The following is a 26,547-nucleotide window of genomic DNA, read 5'->3' on the forward strand; positions in this document are numbered from 1 at the left end:
CACGATTTTAGGTTGTAGCAAGGCTCACTGTCTTTACCTCGCATGTATTCAGTAACCCTAGTGTCTCTCTTGCTGGAGACAACACCGGCGCTGTGGTCACCATTCCATGGTCTTTCATGGTCACTCAGGTAGGTCCAGAGCGCCCTGGATTCTGAGGCAGAGGCCATGGGGGTCTTGTTCCTGGGGTGTTCCTATGGAACTGCAGAGTAGATGTTTGCTAACTTAATATATATACTAGTATATGCATTTATAAGAATGAGATCATAGAATGATGCTCTCCTGTAATCTCTTTTTACTTTAATACTGTATATTCTTATTAACATCTATAGTGTTAGTGTTGGCTGGCTTTGGTCGGAATTCTGGAACATCTGAGTTCTTTTTGTTTTGTTTTCTCCTAATAAAGAGGTTTTGAGTGTCACTGGGGCCCTTCAGGATCTAGCTAGCTCTGTTCGGAAGGATAGAGGACACAGACTGGACTCAGCAACACCTGTTGGCCTCCTTATTCAGTAGCTTCTGGATGTAAGTCATTGAACTATAATTTAATGAAGTTGAGAGTATATCACAATGGATTAAGAAAGAAAGAACACCTTTCCATCTTATTAAATATTACAGTTTTTAAAGGATGAATGGTATGTCTTGATGGGTCTATTATACTTGATTTAAACAATCCCTCACTTTGGAACATTTAGATTATTTACAAGGGGTATGTGTATGTGTAATAAACAGCTCTTCAGTGACTGTCCATTTGCCTGTATACTTTGCACATCCTCATTTATTGCCCTTGAATAGATTACTCGAAGTGCAGTTGCTGGCTTTAAGAGAATACAGTCTTTTTTTTTTTTTTTTTTGGCTGCACCACGTGGCATGTGAGATCTTAGTTCTCTGACCAGAATTCAAACCTGTGCTGCCTACAGTGGAAGCACAGAGTCTTAATCCCTGGACCACTAGAAGTCCCAGGAGAATGCAATTGTAAGGCTTTTGATTCACAATAATAAATTGCCTCCCAGAGCATTCTCTCAAGTCACACCCCATTAGTAGTGTAAAAGAGACAGATGCATTCCACTCTAGCAGGCTGGATATTTTTTTAACCTTTTTTTGTTATTGCGGTAAAATATACACAACATATGATGTACCATCTTGACCACTTTTAAGTGTGAACTTCACTGGTGTTGGGTGCTTTCACATTGTTGTGCAGCCATCACCGTGTCCATCTCCACAACTTTTTCAGCAGAAAAGTGGGGTTTTTTTTTGTTTTTTAGTCTGTGCAATTTGATACTGGAAAGCTTCTCACTGTTTTATCTCTCAGTTCTTTTTCTACTGAGAAGGTGCAGCTTGTGGTCAAGTGCTGTGGACATTGGGTGTCTCTGCACTGCAGTCCTCCACATAGTCAGAGCTGCTTGAGGCTCCAGACAGCTCCCTCCATGAAGCTCTAAGCCCCCAGCCTTGGTACTGGCCGGCTTCGCTGCCCCCTCTTGCCCAACTTGCCCACCTCTGCTCCACCTGCCTTTTCAGTGCCCACTATTTGTAGTCTTCTCTCCCATGCCTTTGAGCTGTTCTTCAAGGTTGTCCTTTCCTGCCTCATCCACCTTAGACCCTCTCCATCAATACTCCCTAGGATCTGTTCCCGATGAATTTAAGGTTCTTGCCTCATCCCAAAATAATTAGGAGACAAAGTGATAGTAAGAATTGGATTTATTTAGAGAGAAACACATTCCACAGGCAGAGTGTGGGCCATCTCAGAAGGCAAGAGGCCCCAAAATATGACGCAGTTAGTTTTTATGGGCTGGATCATTTCATAGGCTAATGTGTGGAGGATTATTCCAGTTATTTTGGGGAAGGGGTGAGGATTTCTAGGGGTTGGGCCAGTGCCCATGTTTTGGTCTTTGATGGCTGACCTCAGAACTGTCCTGGAGCTGGTGGGCATGTCACCTAGCTTATGCTGGTGTTAGGGTGAGCGTGATGAGGCTCAGTGTCCACCGAAAGTTGACTCTTCTGCCATCTTGGATCCAGTTGGTTCTTACCAGTCTTTGTCATGTCCTGTAGCCATGTCAATCTTTTAAACATTGCGCCCTTCTCTCTTTCCTCCCATTTCAGCAGCACACTCTGCTATTGTTGTTGGAAAATATATAGAATGTAAGTTTAGCACTTGAACCCCTTCTGAGTGTTTTCACAATACATCAGCATGTAGACCATCCATAGTGTTGTGTACCTGTCACTGCCACCCGTCTCCAGACCTTTATCATTCACCCAAACAAAGGCTCTGAACTCATTAAGCAGTAACACTCATTCTCTCCTGCCCTCAACCCCTGGAAATCACCATTCTCCTCTCAGTCTCTGCCTTTGACTGTTTGATCCCTATATGTGGAATCATACAGTATTTATCCTTTTGTGTCTGGCTTATTTCACTTAGCATCATAATTTTCAGTTTTCATCTGTATTGTAGTATATGTCAAAATTCCATTCCTTTTAATGTCCGAATAGTACATTGCATTATATGCATGTAACACATTCTGTTTATCCATTCACCTATTAGTGGACATTTGAGTTGTTTCTGTCTTTTGGCCACTGTGCATAATGCTGCTATGAAGAGTAATGGATAAGTATTTATTTGAGCCTTAAATTTCAGTTCTTTTGGGGTATATACCTAAAAATTGAATAGCCAGATCATACAGTAATTGTGTTTAACTTTTTTGAGTAACTGCCAAACTGCTTCCCACAGTCCCAGCACAGTTTTTGAATAAGTGACCAAAAGAGGTGGCACGTGAGGTTCTGTAGGCTGAGGGATTTTACTGTACAGGGAGCCTGGACCTAGGAATCCAGAGAAAAGGGTCCAAGCAGAGTGTGATGAGAACCATTTCCTAAGGCGTGCAGAGCTTGGCTGTGTGATCGCCATCCACCTGTGGTGTTAATAGTTTACTCTTCTAAGCAGTGGCTTCTGCAGCTTTAAGGTAGGTACCCAGAGAGAGGGCTGCTATTCGGGTGAAACCACAGAAGCAAGAACAGTGACCGAGACAAGGCAGGCAGGGAGGTGGGGTTCCTTGGGCTGTCGGTACCAGATCAGGCTCTCCATCTCTACCAGCAGGCACCATTGGCCAAGAGAGGCCAGGGGGCTTCCAGCTTCATGCGAGAAATTTTGGAAGGATCTAGTGCTCTCTTCTTGTAACTCAAGCCTCTATGAGATGGTCACGGTGGCCTGGAAGCAAAGTAAGAACTGTGGACATGCTCCTGAAGCACCAGGCATTTCTGTAACCACCTCTCCCCCAGCCACAAGGGTGCTGAGCTTCAGCTCTGCCCAGGCCACTCCACACATGTGGAGCACGGCAGAGCCCCATAGAGCATCTTCCTAGTCTTTGAAATATGGCCTGCCCACCAAATCTGCAGGTTTGCTTGTATCTCTCAAGGTTGCCTTCTGTTAAAAAACCATTTGCTTTGGTATTTACTGAACTCCTTTCTTGCCCCTTTGTAAAGCCCCATTTTCTGTGTTTTCAGTATTTCTGAAAGCATTAAAAAAATCCTCCTGTTAATAAAAGACCCTGAGAGGGACTTCCCTGGTGGTCTAAGTGGTTAAAACTCTATGCTTCCACTGCAGGGGGCGTGGGTTCAGTCCCTCGTTGGAGAACTAAGATCCTGCAGGCTGCATGGTGTGATCAATCAATCAATCAATCGATTGAGTCGGTAAAATAGGCAGCCTAGCATGAGGTGGGTTCCTCCCTGGGACAGCAGTGACCCAGGAAAGACAATGGAAGCCCAGAGTGGGCACGCGTTCTGTCTGCCTGGGGAGTAGGTCACCTTCAGTCAGGTGCACCACTGTTCCCCTGGAGATATGCTAAGTATCCGCTACCCTCCATTGCATGCCCACTGAGAGGGCTGTAATAAAAACGACAGTAACAGATACTGGCAAGGATGCAGCACATTGGAACACTCATCCAGCACTGGTGGGGGACAGAATGGTGCAGCCTCTTTGGAAATAAGCCTGGCAGTTCCTGAAAAAGTTACACATAGAGTCACCATATGACCATATGACTATTCCACGCCTAGGTATAAACCCCAAGAGCCAAGAAAACATGTCCACATAAATCTAGTACACAGAGAGTCATAGCAGCATCATTTATAACAGCCAAAAGATGGATACAGTACAGATGTCCATCAGCTGATGAATGGGGAGACAGAATGTAGTATATCCATACCGTGGACTAATAGCTCAGCCATAGAAAGGAATGAAGTACTGATACATGCTACATCATGGATAAACCTTGAAGACCTTGTGCTCAGTGAAAAAAGCCAGACACACAGAAAGCCACATATTGTGATTCTATGTATATGAAATATCTAAAACAGGCAAATCCATAGAGATGGAAGGTAGATCAGGGTTGCCTGGGGCTAAAGGAGGGAAGAATGGGAGTGATTGCTAATGAGCATGGGGTTTAGGGGTGATGAAAGTGCTCTGAAATTAAATAGTGGTGATGGCTGTACAATTCTCTGAATAACTACAAAGCCCAGAACTGTATACTTCAAAAAAAATAATTAATTTATTTGGCTGCACCAGGTCTTAGCTGCATCATGCAGGATCTAGTTCCCCGACCAGGGATTGAACCCAGATCCCCTACATTGGGAGCACAGAGTCTTAACCAGGGAAGTCCCTGAACTGTACAGGATGAGTTTTATGATATGTGATTTTACAGCTCAATAAAAACAATATGAAAATATCCATAAAATTAAAATTTTGCCAGTTCTGTATTTGTGTGTGTGTATGGGTGCATGTGCCAAATCTGGCAGCTCTCTCCTTGCCACCTACTTTTTGTAGATAACGTTTTATTGTAGTACACACATGAAATATCTACTAGTCTGAGAGACAGGCTGATGATGTAATGAATACAACACAAATGCTCTTTTGAGGTATGTCTGCACCTTTGGTTTTGTATTTTACACTTTTGCAGTTGACTTGGCAAGTTAACAACCTGTTCACACTGTGTGAGTCTAATTTTAAACAAGAGGTTCCTAGGAAAACAAAAAGAACTTTCCCCCCTGAACCCAAATTCAGAGTGGTAAGGTGTATATTTAACCAGGGTTGGCTTCCCAGATGGTGCTAGCAGTAAAGAACGTGCCTGCCAGTGCAGGAGATGTAAGAGACTTGGGTTCGACCCCTGGGTTGGGAAGAACACCTGGAGAAGGAAATGGCAACCCACTCCACTATTGCCTGGAGAATCCCATGGACAGAGGAGTCTGGCGGGCTATAGGCCATGGAGTCACACAGTCGGACATGACTAAAGTGACTTAGCACACACGCATGGCTTCTAGAGCTGGCACCAGGATCCCTGTTGCTGCTGCCTGGGGAACCCAAAAGAAAAAAAAAAGAACTGCAAAACCAGTTTGCCATAGTACTCTTTGCCAGGAGAGGAAAAACCAAGTCCCAGGAGGAAATGAACCCTGAACGTTCATTGGAAGGACTGATGCTGAAGCTCCAATACTTTGGCCACCTGATGCGAACAGCCAACACTGGAAAAGGCCCAGATGCTGGGAAAGAACAAGGGCAGGAGGAGAAGGGGATGACAGAGGATGAGATGATTAGATGGCATCACACACTCCGATGGACATGCATCTGAGCAAACTCTCGGAGGTGGTGAAGGACACGGGAACCTGGTGTGCTGCACTCAAGGGGGTCACAAAGAGTTAGACATGACTGTTGACTAAACAACAAAAACAAAGGCTTAGAAACAAATTTTTTAAGCTATGAAAAAGTTTTTGTTAATAATGAAAGTGCACAGGTATTCTTTTTGAAGATTCTTTTCTGTTTAATTTGCTGATAATAACAGGGAGAGAGCGCTAGTTCTCTTTGGTGGTGTGGAGCTGTTTAAGGTGGAGAATGGGATTATCTTCCCCACAGTGATGTCTCACGCCTGTAATTAACGTATCACAATATTCCTTTAACAGGCTGCTATTACTAACAAAAAAGTGCTTTGCAGACATTATCACGTTTAATCTGAGAGCAGACTGGGCTTCTGTTAAGGTCAAGGGAAGTGACTTGACCAAGGTCACACAGGTGATCAGCTCCTCCTTGGGTGCATGTGCTGTTCCTGAACCGATTTTCCCCTTATTCTTAATGAAGGGAAACAACCCTCCTCCTCTCCAGCTGTGTCTCTGACAGGTAGACAGAGCCATTAAAGGAGCTAGAATTAAAACCAAACCCATAAAAAGGAATGGATTTGAGTCAGTTGTAGTGAGGTGGGTGAACCTAGATCCTATTATACAGAGTGAAGTAAGTCAGAAAGAGAAAAACATATATCATATATTATACATACAGAATCTAGAATCTGGATAGTACTGATGAACTTATTGCAAGGCAGGAATAGAGACACAGGTGTAAAGTGTTGTCTTGTGGACACAGAGGGGGAAGGTGAGGGTGGGACAAATTGAAAGAGTAGTGTTGATATACATACACTATCATGTGTAAAATAGATAGCTAGTGGGAAATTGATGTATAACTCAGGGAGCTCAGCCCAGTGCTCTGTGAGGACCGAGAGGTGTGGGATGGGGGGTGAGTGGGAGGACGGTCCAAGAGGGAGGGATCATATGTATACACAGAGCTGATTCACATAGTTGTACAGGAGAAACCAATTGTACAACAATATACCAATTAAAAACATACAGTTAAAAAAAAAAAAAACCCTGTTATGTTCTTGACACAAAATGGGCACTGTCAAGTCATTTCAGTATATATTTCAGATGCCCATCACTCTGTTTTCGTTTCCTGATAAAGGCTGGGCTGTTATGTGGTGGGCTTTCAGGATGATGTGGAGCCAGGTGGATTTTTGCAAAGCTCAGTCAGCCTGCAGGACCTGCTCCAAGGCTCTTCCCTGCTCCCCTGCTGTTTTCCTGCCCTGGTCCTTCATCTCTGAGGATGGCTCCTCTTCCTGCCCCTGTCCTGGGTGCCTCTCAGTTGGGTGGTCCATTTTCTCCTCTCTCCCTGGGGACTCTCCCTGCGTGGTTTCATTTACCTGTGATTATTTTTTTTAATTTATTTATCTGTTTGGCTGCTCCAGGTCTTTAGTTGTGACACATGCAGGATCTTCAGTCTTCTTTGTGGCCTGCAGGATCTTTAGTTGTGGCATGTGGGATCTAGTTCCCCGACCAGGGATCAAACCCAGGGCCCCCTGCATTGGGAGCATGGAGTCTTAGCCACTGGACCACCAGGGACGGCCCCCACCCCTGATTTTTATTCCGCTGTTGCAGTGGGTTTCCCAGTCTAGTCTCCTAACCTTGCAGTCACTCAAAGTAGGGGTCCCAGTTGCCTTCTAACATCTCTTCTAGAGGGTTCATAAACAAGGTCCTCTGTTCAGTACTCATATTTCCTCTCAACTGCCCAAGCTAGAAAATGTGGGTCTTTTTTCTCTCTTATCCTTTTCCACACTTGATCTTACTAACAAACAAACAAAAACAGCTTTACTGAGCTGTAATTCATACACCATACAATTTACTTATATAAAATATACAATTCATTGTTTTTTACCCTATATTCAGAGCTTGTACAATCATCAACACCATCTTACTCTAGAACATTTTTCCTCCTCCAAGAAACCCAGAACTTAGTATTATCAGTCACTCTCCCCATTCTCCCCATTTTATGTTTACTATAGATGAATACAAAAACCCTCAACACTTAAAATTGAGAATATTATTTGTCCAGTCCTGTAAGAAAATAGTATCTGCTTAGTATTAGGAATGATGTTGACGAGTCATGTCTTCAAAACAAACATGGCATGAAGCCTTCTGTATTTTGTTTTCATCTAGTGTAACAGGAAAACCTCCATGCACAGACACGTTATAGCACAAGGAACAAAGCCAACTGCTTCTTGGGCAGTGTTTTGCACTCTCTTGAATTAGCTGTCCCAGGAATCATTAATCATTATGGCTTGGCGGCTCGCCACCTGGCTTTTTAGAAATCATCCCTTGGATGTTTTCTGATTCTTGGCCTTTGGGGTTCACAGCACGTGAATCATAAAACTCTGCTTTGAGGTTTAAAACTCCCATCTTTCACCATAGATTCCAGGGGAGTGAGTTCTTTAGTGTAACTTTTCAATATGCCGAATATAGAATACATCACAAATATATGTTGAAATCCTAAAAATAAAATGCCTTTCACAGATGAAATATCATGCATATAAGGTGCCTGTTGGTGCAGTGGCTGCTTTATCAGTGCAGGTCATACATGTGCATGAGTCTCAAAAGACAGGCGTTGGTGATTTCTCTGAAGCCTTGGGTGGAGAACACAATCTCTTAAGCGATGATATCCCATAATTTTGAGAACAACTATCCAAGTGCATTTAACATTTTTCCTACATATATATTTCTTGGAATGTATTTGGAAGAGAAAATAGCTTTGACATAAATTGGCCATGGAGCACAGTTGGAGATGGTGGCCCCTAAGAGAAAAACCGATTTCCTTAGTGGGTCATTCAGTGTTCCCCTGGCTTCAGCCCACCCTCAAGGCCTCGTCTCTTGCCTCGCCTTCCTGTATCCCTGAGTGGCACTTGCCAGTCTCTGAGCACACCTGTCACATCTTCAGAGTCATGTCCCCCTCACATGCTAAACCCCGATGATTTCCTGGGTTCTGGGCTGGGTTAGAGGCAGGGTTTGGAGGAGGGAGAGGGGTTTCTGTGCAGGAGTAGAAGGGTGCCATTTGAACACAAGATGGGATTGTAGTGTTTCTGGTTTTTTTGTTTTAAGTGTTTATTTGTTTGACTTTGCTGGGTCTTAGTTGTGGCATATGGGGTCTAGTTCCTCAACCAGGAATCGAACTGAGCCCCCTGCATTGGGAGGGCAGAGTCTTTTTGTGTGTGTGTGTGTGTATGAGTGTGTGATTCTAAGGTCTTTATTTATTGTACAATGTGTTGTGATAGTTGACATCTTAAATAAAAAATATCTTGAGAATTGGGTCTTTCTTTAAAAAAACTGGAGGATAATTATAATGTTGTGTTAGTTTCTGCTGTATAACACCATGAATCAGCCATATGTACACATATGTCCCCTTCCTCTTAGACCTCCCTCCCACCCCTACCCCTTCCTACCCCTTTAGATCTTCAGAGAGCCCTGATCTTTACAGCCGCTTCCCACCAGCTACCTGTCTTACACATGGTAGCGTATATATGTCAGTGCTGCTCTCTCAGCTCATCTCACCCTATCCTTTCCCCACTGTGTCCACAAGACCGTCCTCTAAGTCTGCGTCTCTAGTCCTGGGGAGGGTGGAATAGCGGGGAAGTCCTGGTATTGCAGTGTTGGTGAGTTTTGTTTTATTTTCTCCCTTGATCCTGTGCTTGGTCTCATCCTCACATCATACATTTACCTATCCAGCATCCTTCAGAGAAGCTCCCCACCCCATGCAGATATTCGCCTTCCATCATAGCTTTGCTTTTCTGAGATTCTGCCTCTCCCCCTCCCAATGATTGGGATCCTCTCCCACTGCTCTGGATCCACCACTCCTTTCAGATGGCGCAGAGCCTTTCCCAGAGCACAGGGTAGTGGACCTGTGGGCCCTCCCGGGCAGCCCTCAGCCTGCGAACCAGCCCCAGAACTCTGTCAGACCCACATCACAGGAGACCCACAGGAGGACGTGGGCTGAGAGCTCCTGAGAAACTGTCAAACCCTCTACCGTAAAGCTGGTGTCATCACGGAAGCCTGTCAGCGTTCATCAGGATGCTTGCCTCATTCTGTTCCCTGATGTAAATGTGACCCGAAAAGGGGATCCCCAGTCAGTGGAGTAGGAAGTTTTGTGACAAATGTGACTTATGTGATAGCTCTCATTTATCAGGTTTGTTAATCTGGGCAGTTTGGGGGCAGGTGGAAATCCCTTTAACAGAATGGGTCTGCTGTGACCCATTTGAAGGGGCTCAGACCAGGCAAGGAGACGGATTCTGGCTAAGGCCGGTCCAGTGTGCAAGTTTTCTCCGGGGAGGGGCCGCTCTGTTGTTCTCGGAGGGTTTAGGGAATGATTTCCATGTCCCCACTGATGGGTAGTACTGCCTGCATTGTATACTTAATTGCCTGGACTTCTGTTTCTAGATTCTGTTCTGTTCCATTAGTCTGTCTGTTTATTTGCTCATACCTCTTATTTCATTTGCTGGAACCGTATAGTAATATATTTCAATATCTGGCTAAATTATGGCTAAACCTCCTCATTGCTCTTCATCTTCAGAATTTTATTGGCTATCCTCTCATATTAAGTCTTCCACATGAATAACTCTGTCTAGTTCTAAAAATAATTCTGTTGATACTGGCATTTTTAAGATGTATATATAATTTAGGGGTAATTGACATCTTCATATTGACTTTTCCTTTGTAAGAACAGGATGTCTTACTTATTAAGGTTTTCTTTTGTTTGCCTGAGAAGTTATCTTTGTTTTTTCAGAACAGATCTGGCTTACTTCTAAAATAGATTCCTAGAAATTGGATCTTTTTGACTGGTACTATAAATGGAATCTTTTATTTATTTTTATTTTTCGGCCATACCATTCAGCATGTGGGATCCTGGTTCCCTGACCAGGGATGAAACCTGCACTCCCTGCATTGGAAGGTGAATCTTAATTACTAGACCACCAGGGAAGTCAGTCCTAAATGGGATCTTTTAAAATCTATTATATTGTCTATCTGGAAAGGCTATTGATTTTATTTTTCTTTGGTAATTTTATACTTAGTCACCTCACTAGATTTTATTATTCATAGTCACTTTTTCAGTTGATTTTTTTTGGGTGTTCCAGATGTGTGATCCTGTTACCTGCAAATAATGATAACTTTATTATGGGGATTTTGTATGAAAGTAGAATTACAAGATAGTCGTCAGTTTGGTAAGTTCTTTTTATGAAAGAATGTGCTAGAACCTTTTGTCCATTATTTCCTTTTTCCACCAGATCTTTTTCCTAGGCTTGGGGACTTGACCCTGCCAGCAAGAGCCTGTTGGTCTAGACGTAGACCAAGGCTGGAGAGCTTGGTGAGCCATGCTTCTGTTCCCACATGCCAGGTGCTCAGTCCAGGCCTGTATCCTCAGAGCACAAGTTAGATGTCTCATGATGTTGTCGTGGGGACTTCCCTGGTTATCCAGTGGTTAAGAATCTGCCTGCCAAAGCAGGGGAAACAGATTCAGATCCCTGGTCCTGTAAGATCCCACATGCTGGTGAACAACTAAAGCCCGTGTGCCACAACTACTGAGCCCCAACAAGAAAAGTTACCACAGTGAGAAGCCTACACACTGTCGCAAAGAGTAGCCCCTGCTCACCCCAGCTAGAGAAAGCAAGCACAGCACTGAAGACCCAGCACAACCAAAAATAAATAAATATTTAAGTTAAAAAAAAATTTTTTTTTTAAATATGCTATAGTAGGACTCAAAGCACTAGTGGAAGGCCAGTCAAGGGGGGAGGATGTTTTAGCCCCAGTGAAGGGCACGTACATGGTCCTGTGAAAATGCAGGTGCTTTGGTTTGGAGGTGCTAGCAGAAAAACACAGAGCCTGTCTGGTGAGGGCGCATGGCCAGGTGCTCAGCACCCGTGGATCACTCTGATGCATCTGGAGCTGGTCCTGTGGGGCACAGAGCCAGGGAGGGTCCTCGAAGCTGGGTGGATAGTGCCACACCCATCGAGGTTTGGGCTGAACACTTCTCTTGGAGCTATGTGAGTGATGTGCACAAGGATCTAAGACCCAAGGAAGATAAACGAATGAGGGCATCCTAGGAGACTTTGGACCATGTTTAAAGGGCTGTAAGATAATTACTGAATGGTTTGTTTTCATTCACATCAGACAGAAGTCAGAATAATAAGAATCATGAGGTTTTACAAGTTCATATCAGGAAAAGCCTAGTGAGCATTGCAAGTGAAAGATTATAATAAAATATCATTTTACTTTTTTTTTCCTGCACAAAGTAGTCATGCCAGTTCTTTGCAGAATCATTTTGCATGGAGCCAGAAATCGTTCATTGCAGGAGTGGCCTTTCTGCCGAGCGGTTTTCATATTCCAAACATACATATGTTTCGCAGTGTCTAATTATTCTTGGGGACAATTACTGTCAGGTTCCCAAATGTGTTCAATGAGCAGCAATTGGTGTTTATTCAGCTCTAAAAAGACTGTGCAAGGGAACAGTAGGTTATATTGTCTGCCTAAAGGAACGGTTTGCCATCCGGAAACATCTGCTTTCTATTTAAAGCACTGAAGAAGGAATGGGAGTATATTTCACATATACCCCCTAAGCATCAAACACCAAAGAAAGGAGAATAAAATTGGGTATGAAGGTAGTTTCTGTTCTCTGATAGACACTCTTCGGCGTTTCCCTGCTGGGAAGGAAAGGTGGCCTCCTGGCATGGACAGTTGTGTTTCCTTTGAGTTTTTCTATTTATACTGATTTGCACACTTACAGGAACTGACTTCTGTGTCCTAGTTCCAGCTCTTACTTTCTCCGGTAGGGCACGGTGCTCTTTCAGAGTTGGGGTCTGCTTTTCTGGATTTTGTGGTGAGGTTTGTACTCTGATTTTGCCCATTAAGGTGTAAAGGTTTGCTGTCCATGTTGCCTGAAATCATCCTGCAACTCTCAATTTCATTTTTTTTTTCTTTTAAGTATTTATTTGACTTTATTGGGTCTTAGTTGTGGCCTGTGGGATCTAGTTCAGTGACCAGGGATAAAACCCAGGTTGCCTGCAGTAGGAACACAGAGTCTTAGCCACTGGACCTCCAGGGAAGTCCCTACCTTCACTTTTCTATGTAGAGAATGTTACCCAATCACAGCTCTGTCCAAAGGGTTGAATGAGAACATACATGTTGTATATATATACCAGCTAAATATTAACTGACTTTTCTTTCCATCCTGTCTTTTTCTTCCTTTTCTTTAAATACCATTAGATTTTTTCTTATACTTTAAAAAATATATAACTTTTATTTATTTATTTATTTGTCTGTGCCAGGTCTTAGTTGAGGCATGTGGGATCTAGCTCCCTGACCAGGGATAGAACCTGGGTCCCCTGCATTGGCAGCACAGAGTCTTAGCCACTGGACCACCAGGGAAGTCCCTAAATACCATTAGTTTTTTTTTTAATTTTAGAAAAAATAAAACAGAACTCCCCCAGCAGCCAAGGACTTGGTTATTCATGTAGAAATCCCAGTACTGTGGGTAGTTTCCTGGGCTCAAAGCTGTGCCACACTGGCCCTGTCTAGCCCAGGTCCCCAGGCCCGAGATCGCAGGTCTTTGAAGAGCCGTGGCAACTCCTGTGGGGCCCACCCTCAGAATAGATGGGGTCAATGGGTCTCCCTGCAGCTCCCTTCCTGGGCCACCATGCTCCCTCTGCACCGGAACAGAGCTTCCCCGGCAGAGGCCTGACCACCGTGGAGACCAGGGCTGCAGCCGCTGAGGGTGTGGCCAGCTGAGCCCACCCACCGGGCCCTCCCAACGCCCCTGCATCTCTGGTTGGTTGGTGTTCAGTCACTCTCAGAAGGTCACAGCTTGACCAGCAGAGGCTGCCCTCTGTCCTGACGAGAGCACCTCTGCCTCTCCATGCCCCTCCCCCATCCTTTGCAACCAGAGATCCTGTTCTTGCCCCTCTGTTGTCCTCTTCAAGCTGTGGGAGGGTTTCAGAGTTGTTTTTGTCATTCTGGAGGAGAGGTGCTGGCTGTAGTGGCCACTTCTACCATTGTTTCTAGATCATCTGATAATGCCTACTGCAAGCTTCCTAAGGATAAAAATCACCTGGAGCTTTTGTTAAAAAATAGAGCTGGGACTTCCCTGGTTATCCAGTGGTTAAGAATCTGCCTTCCAATGCAGGGAACGTGGGTTCAATCCCTGATCTAGGAAGATGCCACATGCCATGGGGCACCTAAGCCTGTGCTCCGCCACAACCACTGATCCCTGACTCTAGATAGAGCCCGTGCTCCACAACAAGAGAAACCACCACAACGAGAAGCCCATGCATGGAAACTGGAGAGTAGCCCCTGCTCGCTGCAACTTGAGAAAGCCCATGTGCAGCAACAAAGACCCACAACCAAAAATTAATTAATTTAAAAGATAGAACTATGAAGGCCCCTTCCCTGCACAGCCAGGTTCCTATGGGGCTAAGTTGGGGCCCAGGAACTTGTATTTTTACTGAGTGCAACAGCTAATTCCTATCAGAGATTTAGGAAACACTAATCTAAGGGTGCTAAACCCAGACCCAATCCATCTTCCCTAGTGTGGAGGACACAAGGGAAAGCCTGACCCCCTCCCCTGGGAGGGCTCCTGCCTGACGGTGGGTCCCTGCCCAGCTTGTTAGTGCTGTATGTAGAGGAAGCAGAGATGTTAGCTTAATTCTCTTTTTTAAATTGAGGTATAATTGGCATGTAACATTGTTAGTTTCAGTAGACAACAACGATTTGGTATTTGTATACCTTTCGTAATTCGATCCTTTTAAAAAGATTTTCTGTATTCCTGCCCTTTCAGTCGCTCCCTCTTCTTAAACATACAGAAGAACTCCAGGTAAGCAAGTGTTTTCCTTTCTGGTGTTGTACTTGGATGGTTAGCAAAACATGGCACCGAGTGTACAGATGCAAGGCTTTCCCGTGTGGATTGATTAGGCGGGCTGGTATTCACAGGCACACACATGCTCCCCAACGACTGGTCCCCCTCTCAACAACAGATGCAGAACACTATAGTGAGAATATTCCTTTGTTTCCACAGCTGTCATCCTGTGGACAGAAGCGTGTCAGTTTGGGACTGAGTGGGTGGGTGAACCTGGTCACTGTGGCAGGAAGACAGAGTGTGGAAGACAAGCGTCCTTATGATCCACACCCCAGAGGCTCTTAACCTGTTCCTGGGACCTACAGGGGAAGGTTTCGGGGGGCTAGGAGTACTGAGCGCTGTCCCTTCTGGAAAGCTGAACTCTAGAAACAGCTGCATTGAAGTAGCAGGAGGATCGTGCCCTTGGCTTTTATTCATTCAGAGAAATAGTCATGAGGAAGCTTCTGCATTATCTATAACAATTGATGGCTAATGCTGGTATTCATGGTGTTACTCAGTATCTCTTGCGTGGGGTGCAAATGTCTAGTAAATTGCTCTTCTAGGATACAGTTTCTCTCTTAAGAAGGGGTTTCCTTTCCAATAATGAGCCTTGTTTAGTCAGGATTGGTTCAGAGAAGAGTTTACCTAAAACCACTCCTTTCAGTGACCAGAGCACTTACAATTCACTTTTTCCTTTTGATTTTATCTTCAGTTTCCACTTGGGTGTCCCATTCTTTTATGTCATCTCTTTGAATTGTGAGGATTGAAAAAATTAATTTTTCTAATTTTGATTTAATTTTTTGTCTCTCATAAGTGCTTACTAAATCGATAGCATTTTATGAATGAGAGGATTATTTTTATATCCTGGTGTGGTGGCTTCCCCCTACCCCCATCTTGTCTTATTTGGAAAGGATTTTCCAGCCAGTTAACCTGAATTACCTTTCTTCAAAAATAATTATATTTTAAGAAATTATATTTTGTAATGAGTCTGTGATTTATTTTGTGCTACTTTGTGAAGCAGACACCTTAAAATATGAAGTGCAGTGAAATCCATTATAGTTTTTATTCATCTGTCTTATTAATGCTATTGTCAAGATCTAATTAATTCCTCACTTAATAGAAACATAGACACTGTGCTAATTTGGTTAATAATCACATTAAGAGTTTACAGGCATGTGAGTGAAAAAGCAACAATGCAGAGACAAGAATAGCAAAAGAGATTTGATGAATACTGCATAAAACCCAAAGATCTGTAAGTTGAAAACATAAAACTTCAAGGCTCAGTCAATTATGAATGAATGCATTGTTCATAAAATGCTGCAAATATGAGAAGTATTTAGTAGAAATACAGTTGTTGTTGCTTAGTTGCTAAGTCGTGTCCCCATAACTGTAGGGGACACAATTACATGGACTGTAGCCCACCAGGCTCCTCTGTCCATGGGACTTTCCAGGCAACAATACTGGAGTGGGCTGCCATCTGTCCCTCCAGGGGATCTTCCCAACACAGGGATTGAACCCACGTCTGTTGCTTGGCAGATGGATTCTTTACCACTGAGCCACCTGGGAAGCCCATAGAAATATAGTATGAAGTCACAAATGGTTTGTAAAATCTTAAAACTTGCAGAATCCCTACCTGCCAATACATTTGTTGCAAAGCCCTAAAAACTGCTAAGAGGATATCAGAAAAAGAGCAGGACCCTTGACCGGTATGTGAAAACACTGCACCAGGAGTTGCCTTTTAAGCAGATTGCCCATTAAGCCAATTGCCCCTCAGCCTCAGGGTGTTGGGTTTCAGTAACCACTCCTCAGGTATCTGTTTTTCTCCTCCTCTCTTCCCTTTTCTTGTTTTCATTGTTCTCATGCATATGCATCTTTCCCCATAAATGATTAAAATCTTAGGTGGCTTAGAAATCATAAATTATACATGAAGCCATGTTCCATCCAGTCATGGGCTTGTCTCTCCTCTTGCAGAGAACAGCCCATCTTCACTACCCGAGCACATGTCTTCCAGATCGACCCCAGCACCAAGAAGAACTGGGTGCCTGCAAGCAAGCAAGCTGTCACCGTCTCCTACTTCTACGATGTCACAAGAAACAGCTATCGGATCATCAGTGTGGATGGAGCCAAGGTACCATTTCACCAGCTCATTTGAACCTTCCTAGTCACTTATTTTTCATCAAAAGCAATATGATACATTTTTAAGGTTCACTTACTGTATGTCCTACAAACATATCCAACTCTTTGTGACCCCAGTGGGCTGTAGCTGCCAGGCTCCTCTGCCCATGAAATTCTCCAGGCAAGAATACTGGAGTGGGTAGCCTTTCCCTTCTCCAGTGATATGTCTTGCAGACAGATTGTACCTTCTTTCTTCCCCCTGCGCTGTACAGCAGGTTCTGTATTTTATACATAGTAATATATGTGTGTCAATCCCAGTCTCCCAATTCATGCCACCCCACCTCTCCTCTCTTGGTGTCCATACATTTCTCTACCTGTGCCTCTATTTCTGCCCTGCAGATAAGTTCATCTATACCATTTTTCTAGATTCCACATATATGCATTAATATACGATATTTGTTTTTCTCTTTCTGACTGACTTCATTCTGTATGACATTTAAAAGAATAGATTTCCTTGTTAGCACATTGTCTTCGTAAGTAGCATTTTAATACCATTTTGATCATTCTACCAAGGACCTATAATGTCCTTAATCTCTCCCATTATGGGTAGATACTGAAGTAGCTTTCAGTTTTTTCACTATTATAGATAATGAGCATCTTCATGAAACAGATAACCCTGTTTGTTCATCGTGCATATTGCTTTTTTAAACAAATAAATAATTTGGCTGCTCCGGGTCTTAGTTTCTGCATGTGAACTCCTCATTGCAGCCGTGGGATCTAGTTCCCTGACCAGGGATCAAACCCGGGCCCCCTGTATTGGAAGCATTGAGTCTTAGCCACTGGACCACCACGGAAGTCCCATGCCTATTGCTTTCTTTTGGATAATTCCTTAGAACAGATTCCTAGAAGTAATGTTATAGGTCAAGATACTAACACTTTATGGCTTTTGATATGATTATTGCCAAGTGGCTTTCCAAAGAGTTCTGTCCTCTAGTATGTATGAGAATGTCAGTTTATTGCATCCCTTGCCAGCCTTAGGTATTAGATCCTGTTTGGTTTTGATGTTATTAGCCATGGGAGTTGAATTTTATTAAGTGGTTTTGGAGTATTTCTTGAAATATCTTTTTCCTGGTGTTTTCATTGTTCTGCTCTCTTCCTCAATATTTTAAATGATATTTATTTATTTATTTATTTCACTGCACCAGGTCTTAGTGGCGGCATTTAGGTTCTAGTTCCCTGACCAGTGATTGAGCCCAAGCCTCCTATGTTGGGAGCTCAGAGTCTTAGCCAATGGGCCCCCAGGGAAATCCCTTCCTCAGTATTTTGCCATATTATTATGGGAGCAGAATAAAGAAGGGTTATCAATAGACATATCATCAAGTTTACAAAAGAAAAAAGCTAGACTCAATGCTTCATAATTTCTTCTGTGTCTTTAATCTGTGTTCATCCTGATGGACATTTTCACATGGATTATCTGCTGTCACCAGAAATTCAGTGTATCTAAAGCTGAATACCCTTATTTGTCCTCTAAACCACCTCTCCATTTTCATTTCCCAGTCATTTGTTGCCAGAAAAATATTTTTAAAAAGAAAGCAAATAGAAAAGCACAGAGTCAGTTCCCTTTTAGTTGATCAAATGAAAGTCGGTCTCACGTTTATGCGTCATTCTAGATTTCAAGGCCATAACTCTTGTACTGGTACAGTCTTGCTCAGACTGTTGCAGTAGCCTTCTCACTGGCCTCCTCCTGCCTACAGTGTGTCTGGTCAGTGCTCCTAGGCAGTTGGAAGCAGGGAAGTTTTGGGTGCGGTCTGGTTGGCAGAATGGGTTCTGGCTGTGGGCTCCTCCCTCCATGACCCCACGACCACAGAGCAGGAGGCAGAGGAAGCCTCCATTGAGGGTCCCCCGGGAACGGCGCGAGAGCTCATGGTGCCCCAGATCTTTTGATGAGGCTCCCGTCTTCAGGCAAATTCTGCCTTCAGCTTAAGTTCTCTAAAGGCCTCCTTTGTACTCTCAGCATTGCTGAGGTTGCAGATAGAGGAGCTTGGCCTCGCGATCCTCTCTTCCTTCAGGCTGCCACAGCCCTTACTCCTATTTTACGGCTGAAGTCAAAGACAGGCCGTGACTGGCTGAGTTCACGCTGCTGTTGAGGCTTGATGGGCTGCTGCCTGTGCCCAGGTCCTCAGATACCAGCTCCCAGCTCTCTGAGTTAGGGCACACTTCCCCCTGCAAGCTGGGTGATCAGGTGTGGCAGGGGTCCGGTGAGCACTCAGGGAGTGTGCAAGTGCCTGGCGCATAGTAGGTAGGCACCTTGTGTCTGATGATTGAGGATCTGCTTTTATTTTTTTTTTTTCCTCCGGGAAACATGGTGATAATGCCATTGTGTTACCACTTTCCTTCTCTGTGCTTTTGGACTGGAATCCCATAGACTCTTGCCAGGATGTTCTGCTCAGGGTGGTGAGTCAAGCTGTCTTGCTTTCTTTTATCTGTAGATCCTGTCAGTTCATCCTCCCTCCCTTGAGATGGGTTTGCACTTTTGTCAGCTGAGTTATCCAAGGATAGAGTGGGCTTAAATACAGATCAAATGACTTTCCTAGAGAAAGTGTTTTAGTCCTATTAGCTGGGCTCTGAGTAATGTGTCAGCGTGTCAGCCACTGCAGCGCACAGCTCTGCAGCTCCTGAAGCTGTGACAGTGGTGGGGTCGGAGCCAGAGGAGCCAGCTCTGAGCAATCGGATGGGTGAAGGGCCCCCACTACAGATCAGAGCTAGTTCAGGCTCAGTGTGGGGCCTCCATCAAGTTAGGAGTCACTTAAAAAGTGGGAAAGGGGGCACTTCCCTCATGGTCCAGTGGCTAAGATGCTGCACTCAACACTCCTGAGTTTGATCCCTGGTCATGGAACTAACGAAGATCCCCTCTTCACGTGCCCCAATGAAGATCAAAGATCCCAAGTGCCACAGCTAAGACACAGTGCAGCCAAAAAGAAAGTGAGAATGGGGAACTCAGGCTGTGGGGTGCCCCTGGAATCCAGCACTGGAGCCCAAGGATCTCCAGCCACCCCTCCTATGATGCCTGACCATCTGGAGTTCCAGGGGCCCACCTAGAGCTTCTGCCTAAGCAGCAGGGCACATGCAGTGTGACTGGGCCTTGTTCTGCAAAAGGGAGTGTCCTGTGATGGAGCAGAAGACCCGGGTAGTGGGAGGGGCCGGCCTTAGTTGTTCAGGGACTGTGAATGGCACTTGGGGCTGAGGGTAGGGGACGAGTGTCCTGAGAACTGGAGCACAGGATACCAGACAGGGATCCCCAGGCCTCCTCAGCCCGGCCAGACTTTTCCTGGAGCTGCTAGGCCAGTTCTAGGTCAGCTCTTGTACCTCCAGCTGCTCCACACATCAGGTGAGACATGGAGAAGAACCCCAGCATGGCGATGGCCACCACCCAGTCTTCTGCACCTTCCTCCTCCCCACCCGTGGCTGAATTCCTTAGCTCCACAGCCCCAGCCTCCGCCCTGCCCCAGTGATCCAGATGGATCTCCTTTCTTCCCAGGGACTGGAGCCAGGCACAGTATGCTGACCTGAACCAGGGTCGTGCCACTCTCGTCCACTGCCCCTCTGCATCCCACCCCTGCTTCCGGCTCCCCATCTCTGTGTCCTACCACGTCGGGACAACTCCACTTTGTTTTAGGCCTTTGCTTCCAAGTGTTATCTGAACTGCAATGACAGATGGTCAGGTGCTTGGAGCCTCGGGGGCTGTGTCTTGGCCCACGGGCTGCAGCTCTGACCTTGGGCTTCCTGTCCTGCCTCTCTCTCCTGGCCTGGCCATATCAGGTCTTGTGCTTGATGCTGCTGGGCCAGCTGTCCCTCCGCTGCTGTGGGCTGGAGGGGAAGCCTGCTCCGCCCCTCCCAGATGAAGGAGTACATACGCTTCAGGGACAGGCTGCCGGTGTGGACAGGACTCGGAGGTTGTGGTGAGCAAGGGCCACAGCCGCGGAGCCTACCAGGGGCAGCCCGCAGAGCAGGGCTCCCCATGAAGGGAGGAGGTGCAGCAGCAGCTCTCACGGCTGTTGTTCGCAACGGGTACAGCGGCCCCTCTGCCCTGTCCCAACACTCGATGTGCTCTCCTTGGGGAAGGCTGCCAGGAGACCCCCTCCTTCCCCTGAGAGCCGTGGGTGCTGCTTATCATAGGAGAAACCTGTGGTCAGGCCTGTATCTCCTCCTTCCTGAAACACTATGGTGCTTGCTTCTGGGGAGAGTGTTTCACACCTCAGTCACAGCTGCCCCTCAAGGCATATGTGGGTGGGAATACATAGCTCCAGCGTTGCCTGGGGCCTCTGTGGATCCATTTCTGGGGAGGGAGGGCTGCCAGAAGACTGTGCTCTTGGAGGAGCAGGCCTAGTTTACCTGTGGGGTCCCAGCACCAAGCTAGAGTGGGCGACGCCATAGACGTGGGTGGGGGATGGGGTCAGGCCTGCAGGAGGTGTGCCACGTCCACAGGAGGACGAGAGGAGGGTCACCACCAAGACGGAGCCAGGGCGGAAACCTCAGCACGTCCCCCCCGGTCGGCCCTGTGCATGGACAGATGGGAGCCATGTGAGGCTACCTCCCACCTCCCAGATTCCCAGAGCCCTGATACAAGCCATCATATCACCCACAGCCACAACCAACAGCTGTGTGAGTGATGGCAAGTTTCTGCGCAAAACCTCCAACTCCATTATAGAGGAACTCTGTTCCCAGAGCATTTGTTAATTGAGCCATCGCAGTGCTTGATTTCATTGTGCTGTTGGCACTCTTTGCAGACAGCGTTAATCATTGCCATCCTTATGAGAAATTGCATTCACCCGTAGACAGGATCTGCCTGGAGCAGGTGTTTCTCCCAGGGGCTCTGGATGGCTCTCCTGCCCTTGGTTCTCAGTTATTTATAGGATCACAGAAGCCTGTATTGGAAGAGACAATAGAGGTCATCCAGTCTAGAAATATTTAGCAGCACCTGCTGTGTTCTGCCTGATCGCCAAGGTTCAGAAGATACAAGCCCTGAAACCCTGACTTGTTTGGTGTTTTCTTCTAGGAATGAAAATTGCTTTCAAGAACACAGTCAGGGTCCCCTTCACCACTCATTATTATGATTGTTGTTGTTGTTCAGTCACTAAGTCATGTCCGACTCTTTGCAACCCCCCTGGACCACAGCATGCCAGGCTCCCCTGTCTTTCACTATCTCTCAGAGTTTGCTTAAGCTTATGTCCATTGAGTCAATGGTGCCATCCAACCATCTCATCCTCTGTCACCCCCTTTTCCTCTTGCCCTCAATCTTTTCCAGCATCAGGGTCTTTTCCAATGAGTTGGCTCTTCGCATCAGGTGACCAAAGTATTGGAGCCTCCGCTTCAGCATCAGTCCTTCCAATGAATATTCAGAGTTGATTTCCTATAGGATTGACTTGTTTGATCTCCTTGCAGTCCAAGGGACTCTCAAGAGTCCTCTCCAGCACCACAATTTAAAAACATCAATTCTTGCATGCTCAGCCTTCTTTATGGTCCAACTCTCACATTATAGTTTCCTCTTTTGAATCAATGTAGACCACTTTCTATTAAGGGAACAAGTATCGGAAAGGTTCTCAACACATAGTAGGATTTCAGTGAATGTTGGTTTCTTTTTTTCCCTGACTGTGGTTTAAAATAAAAAAGAATAAAAGCATCTATTGACAGGATTTCCCTGGTGGTCCAGTGGTTAAGAATCTATGCTTCTAATGTAGGGTGCATGGGTTTGATCCCTGGTCAGGGAACTGGGATCCCACATGCCATGCACCATGGCCAAAATATTCTTTTTTAATGTTTTTTTAAAATAGTCTATTAATACCTTTTCTGGAAGCAGGCACCAGGTCTTTTAATTGTTATCAGTCACTCCCAGCCTCTTGTGGAAAATTTCTAAGTCCTTCCAGCTTCTCTCTCCTTGGATTAAGGAAAACTTGCCTTGAAAAGGAATCCAGGGGACCTGCCTCACATTTTGTGACAAGCAGCCGCCTCTGAAATCTGGAGCCAGACAGGAGACTGGAGGCACTTAGCTTTTTGCTTCTTCCGAGTACCTCTTAATGGCATGTGTTCTGTGCATTTTCTGAAAAGTTGATTTCAGGGCTCTGCAGGAATTGAGTCTTTACCAAGGAGTCTCTTTTTCCTCCATGAAAGTTTCAGAGAGAATTCACAGAAAAAGGAATAGGCATAGGGGTCGGGAATCCACATTAAAGGTTGTGCTTTAATCTTTTTTTTTTTTTTTTCTTTTTTGGCCACCCTGCAAGGCACGTGGAATCTTGTTCCCCTGACCAGGGATTGAACCCTGATTGCCTGCAGTGAAAGTGCAGAGCCTTAGCCACTAGACCACCAGGGAAGTCCCAAGGCCAGGACTCTTGACTCCCTTTTTGTACCTTTGGCCAGCAGAATCCCAGACACACGGTGAATATTCAGTGAGTGCTTGTTGCATGAGTGAGAGCACCGTGTGCTGGATCATCATTTCACCTCCGCATTCATCCTCTGCTCTTCTTCACTCTGCTCTGGTCCCGAGGGGCTGCCCTGTTGATGACATTGGAGGGCTTGCGGGGCCACTGGCTTATGGTTGGCTCTGGTGGGTGGCGGGAAATCAGAATGGCAGAGTTGAGGGCATTTGTCCTGTGGGCTTCCTCTCCTGGGGGTGCTCACCATGTGCTGGTGGGGCCCTCAGCAGAAGGTCACCTCTCTTGTTAACACAGCCTGTGCTCCGTGACTATCTCCTTCCACATCCCACAGCCTCTTCACTCCTTCATCCTTTATTTTTTTAATTAATTTATTTTTAATTTTGGGAGTGCACTGCGAAGTATGTGGGATATTGGTTCCCTGACCAGGGATGGAACCCATGCCCCCTACAGTGGAAGCATGGTCTTCACCACAGGACCACCAGGAAATTCCCACACCTCCTCATTCTTTAAAGCCAAGGGGCAGCGGCAACAGCTAGCCCCAGGTCCCTGCACTGTCCTTACAATCTCCATGCACCCAGCTTACACCTGCCTAATTAATCGGTCAATCAACTCTCCACCAATTATCCCAATCAGAGTGTACCTTTACTTTCCTGTGGGAAAGCAGCAAGCCACAATTGCTTGTGAAGATTTTAAATGGTTTGAGGTAGGCCCTGGGGCTCCAGGCACTTACTTAGAAAGGTGAGCAGCTGGGTTCTTCAGAGGATATGTGACTCGGCTAGCCATTAAGGACAATCGGATGCACAACAACTTTGGGATAATAAATAGCAGCTCTGGAAACTACTCTCTCCCACTGATAACTTGTGAAATCTTATTTTAGGCCACTGCCTGTTTTTAAGTCTCTAAAATTGCCCCTTATCATGGCGGTGTGTGTATGACTCAGTGTGGGATGAGCCAGAAGAGGAAGAACTCAGGACCACATGTAACAATGGGGGAGGTAGGCTTTACATACGAGCTTTGCCAACAGAGGGTGTTTTTAAGGACTCCCTTGGGTGTCTAATTCGATGTTTCAGCGTCACTCTTTGGGCTATTTCGCTGCAGGTGATCATCAACAGCACAATCACGCCCAACATGACTTTCACCAAAACGTCACAGAAGTTCGGGCAGTGGGCGGACAGCAGAGCCAACACGGTGTTTGGTTTGGGGTTTTCCTCGGAGCAGCAGCTGACAAAGGTAATCAGGTGGTCCTCCCCGCAGCACCATGAGTGCCGCTGTCCAATGCGCTCTTCTTAACTCGATGCGTAATTGCCTGTCAAGGGATCTGGCACTGCCGCTGATGAGCAGATTCCTCTGTGGCCTTCAGCCTCTCCCCTGTGGCACCGCAGGGCTGCCAGACCAGGTCCAGACCAGGTGTTAGAAATTACCAGGTTCCTTAAAAATGGAGATGTAGTTTGGAGAGGGAAAACATCTCTAAAAATGCTGCATCCCAGCCTCAGGACTAGCCTTGCCTGGTGTCCACAACCCCCCACCACCCCAGCTCCCTGCACCCAGGGTGTGTCTGACAGCCAGCAATATCAGTGACTCTATGGTTGGAGCCCACAGAGAAAGGGAGCAAGGTGATGCTCAATAAGAGTTTTGAAAGGTTTCTGCTCCCAATTTCCAACATGCATGCAGGTGGCGGGGGTGTTTCCTACAGCACCAAGAAGTTCTCAGGCTCCCGTGGGGTGTCCTGCAGTGCACCTTAATTCTGACACTGTTTACCTGGAAGTAGTGCCTGCTCCCCCAGGTTTAGGACTCAGTCCTACGAGAACCCCCCTGCTTCAGACTCCCAACTGTCACCTGTGTTTCTGACTGACCAGCAATAGATCAGGGCTTCCAGTGACCCCCTCCTAAGGTTTAATTAATTTGCTAGAGCTGCTTATAGGGATTCCCTCATAGCTCAGTCAGTAAAGAATGACTCAGGTTCAATTCCTGGGTGTGTAAAATCCCCTGGAGAAGGAAATGGCAACCCACTCCCATATTCTTGGCTGGAGAATCCAATGGACAGAGGAGCCTGGCGGGCTACAGTCCATCGGTCACAAGAGTCAGACACGGCTTAGCGACTAAACCAGCATCAGCACCAGAGCTGCTTACAGAGCTCAGAGAAGCGTTTTACTTACCAGGTTACCAGTTTATAAAAGGGTGTATGTCAGGAACAGTTGGTTGAAAGAAATGTTGAGGGCAAGGTGCGGGGGAAGGACAGAGCTTCCACACCCTCTCTGAAACGTGCAGCTCTCCCCATATCTCTCGGTGTTCACCCACCTGGAAGCTCTCCAAACCCCATCCTTTTGGAGTTTTATGGAAGCTTTATTAGCTAGTTGTGATTGATTACATCATCCACCTTTGGTGGTTGGTTCAGCCTCTAACCCTCTCCTCTCCCCAGAGGGACTAAAAGTACCCCCTACCCCCACCTCCATTCATGATTGGTTTCCCTGGCAAATGGCCTGCATCCTTAGGTCCTTTTCAGAAGTCACCTCATTGACATTAACCCGGTTTTGATGGAAAGGGGCTTGTTCTAAATCACAAGACACCCATTTCACCCCTATGGCTCTGAACTCAGAACTGACGACAAGAGACCAAATATTATGACAAAAGATGCTCTCACTGCCCAGGAGCTATGAGTCAGGAACCGTGGAGGAAGACCAATATGTGTATTTCTTGTATGTCACAATGTCACAAGTTCTTAACCTGAAGTCCCCACAACCATTCAAATGTCACCCAATGTTCTGTGTGTGTGTTGCTGTTTTTTTTTTAGGGAAAGGGTTCATAGCTTTGCTTTGATGGTCCAGGGGATCTGGGGCACTGACTATGGATGGTTAGAAAGGTGTTGAGGAGCCAAGCAGGCTGACCGCAAACAGAATACTGAGGACTGAGGGAACAAACTGCCCACCTCTAAGAGGCCTCCCCTGGCCGATTGAAGGGCCAGCAGCTTGTTTTAGGAGAATAGGTTTTCCTGTAGGATGGTGGAGAGCCCTGTGTAGGTGTTGAGCATGTACCAGTTAAAAGCAAGACTGCCTGGGGACTCCCTGGTGGTCCAATCGTTAGGACTCCCCGCTTCCACTTCAAGGGACACGGGTTCTATCCCTGGCCAGGGAACCAAGAGCCCACATGCTGCAGTATGGCCAAAGAACAACAAAACAAAACAAAAAGAAAGACTGCTTAGTTTGTGTGACACAAGAATTTACTGGAAGAATATCAGAGGATCCAAGAGAGAGTTGAAAATCTGAGACGGGCTGGAGCCAGGCTGGCTTTGGGCAGCTCGACTCCAGAACTTGTTTCTCACCCATTGCCTTGACCATCTGACTGGCCGCTGGGCAGGTGTTCATGGAGCTCCTGCTGTGCCGACACCGAGCTGGGCCCCGAGGATGCAGAGCTGGGGTCCTGTCGCCAAGCGCCTTAGAGTCCCAGATGCCTGGGGAACCGACAGGGCTGTTTAGTGCAGACTGGGCTGCTCGGGTTCCCTGT

At 46.0% G+C, this 26,547-nt stretch overlaps 1 protein-coding gene and 1 non-coding gene across 2 annotated transcripts in view; one reads left to right on the forward strand and one right to left on the reverse strand.

Annotated features, from left to right (window-relative positions):
* The window catches only part of HOMER2 (homer scaffold protein 2), an 89,069-nt gene that overhangs the window by 36,058 nt on the left and 26,464 nt on the right, over nt 1-26,547 (forward strand). Inside the window, exons 2-3 of the mRNA XM_070478282.1 lie at nt 16,472-16,628; nt 24,145-24,276. Coding sequence (XP_070334383.1) covers nt 16,472-16,628; nt 24,145-24,276 — 289 coding nt within the window. The remainder of the gene's footprint in view (nt 1-16,471; nt 16,629-24,144; nt 24,277-26,547) is intronic.
* TRNAG-GCC (transfer RNA glycine (anticodon GCC)) lies at nt 12,966-13,038 on the reverse strand. Its single transcript has one exon. It is a non-coding gene; the product is annotated as a tRNA-Gly (tRNA).

Source organism: Odocoileus virginianus, chromosome 16 (genome assembly GCF_023699985.2).
Source record: "Odocoileus virginianus isolate 20LAN1187 ecotype Illinois chromosome 16, Ovbor_1.2, whole genome shotgun sequence".
Classification (NCBI taxonomy): Eukaryota; Metazoa; Chordata; class Mammalia; order Artiodactyla; family Cervidae; genus Odocoileus; species Odocoileus virginianus.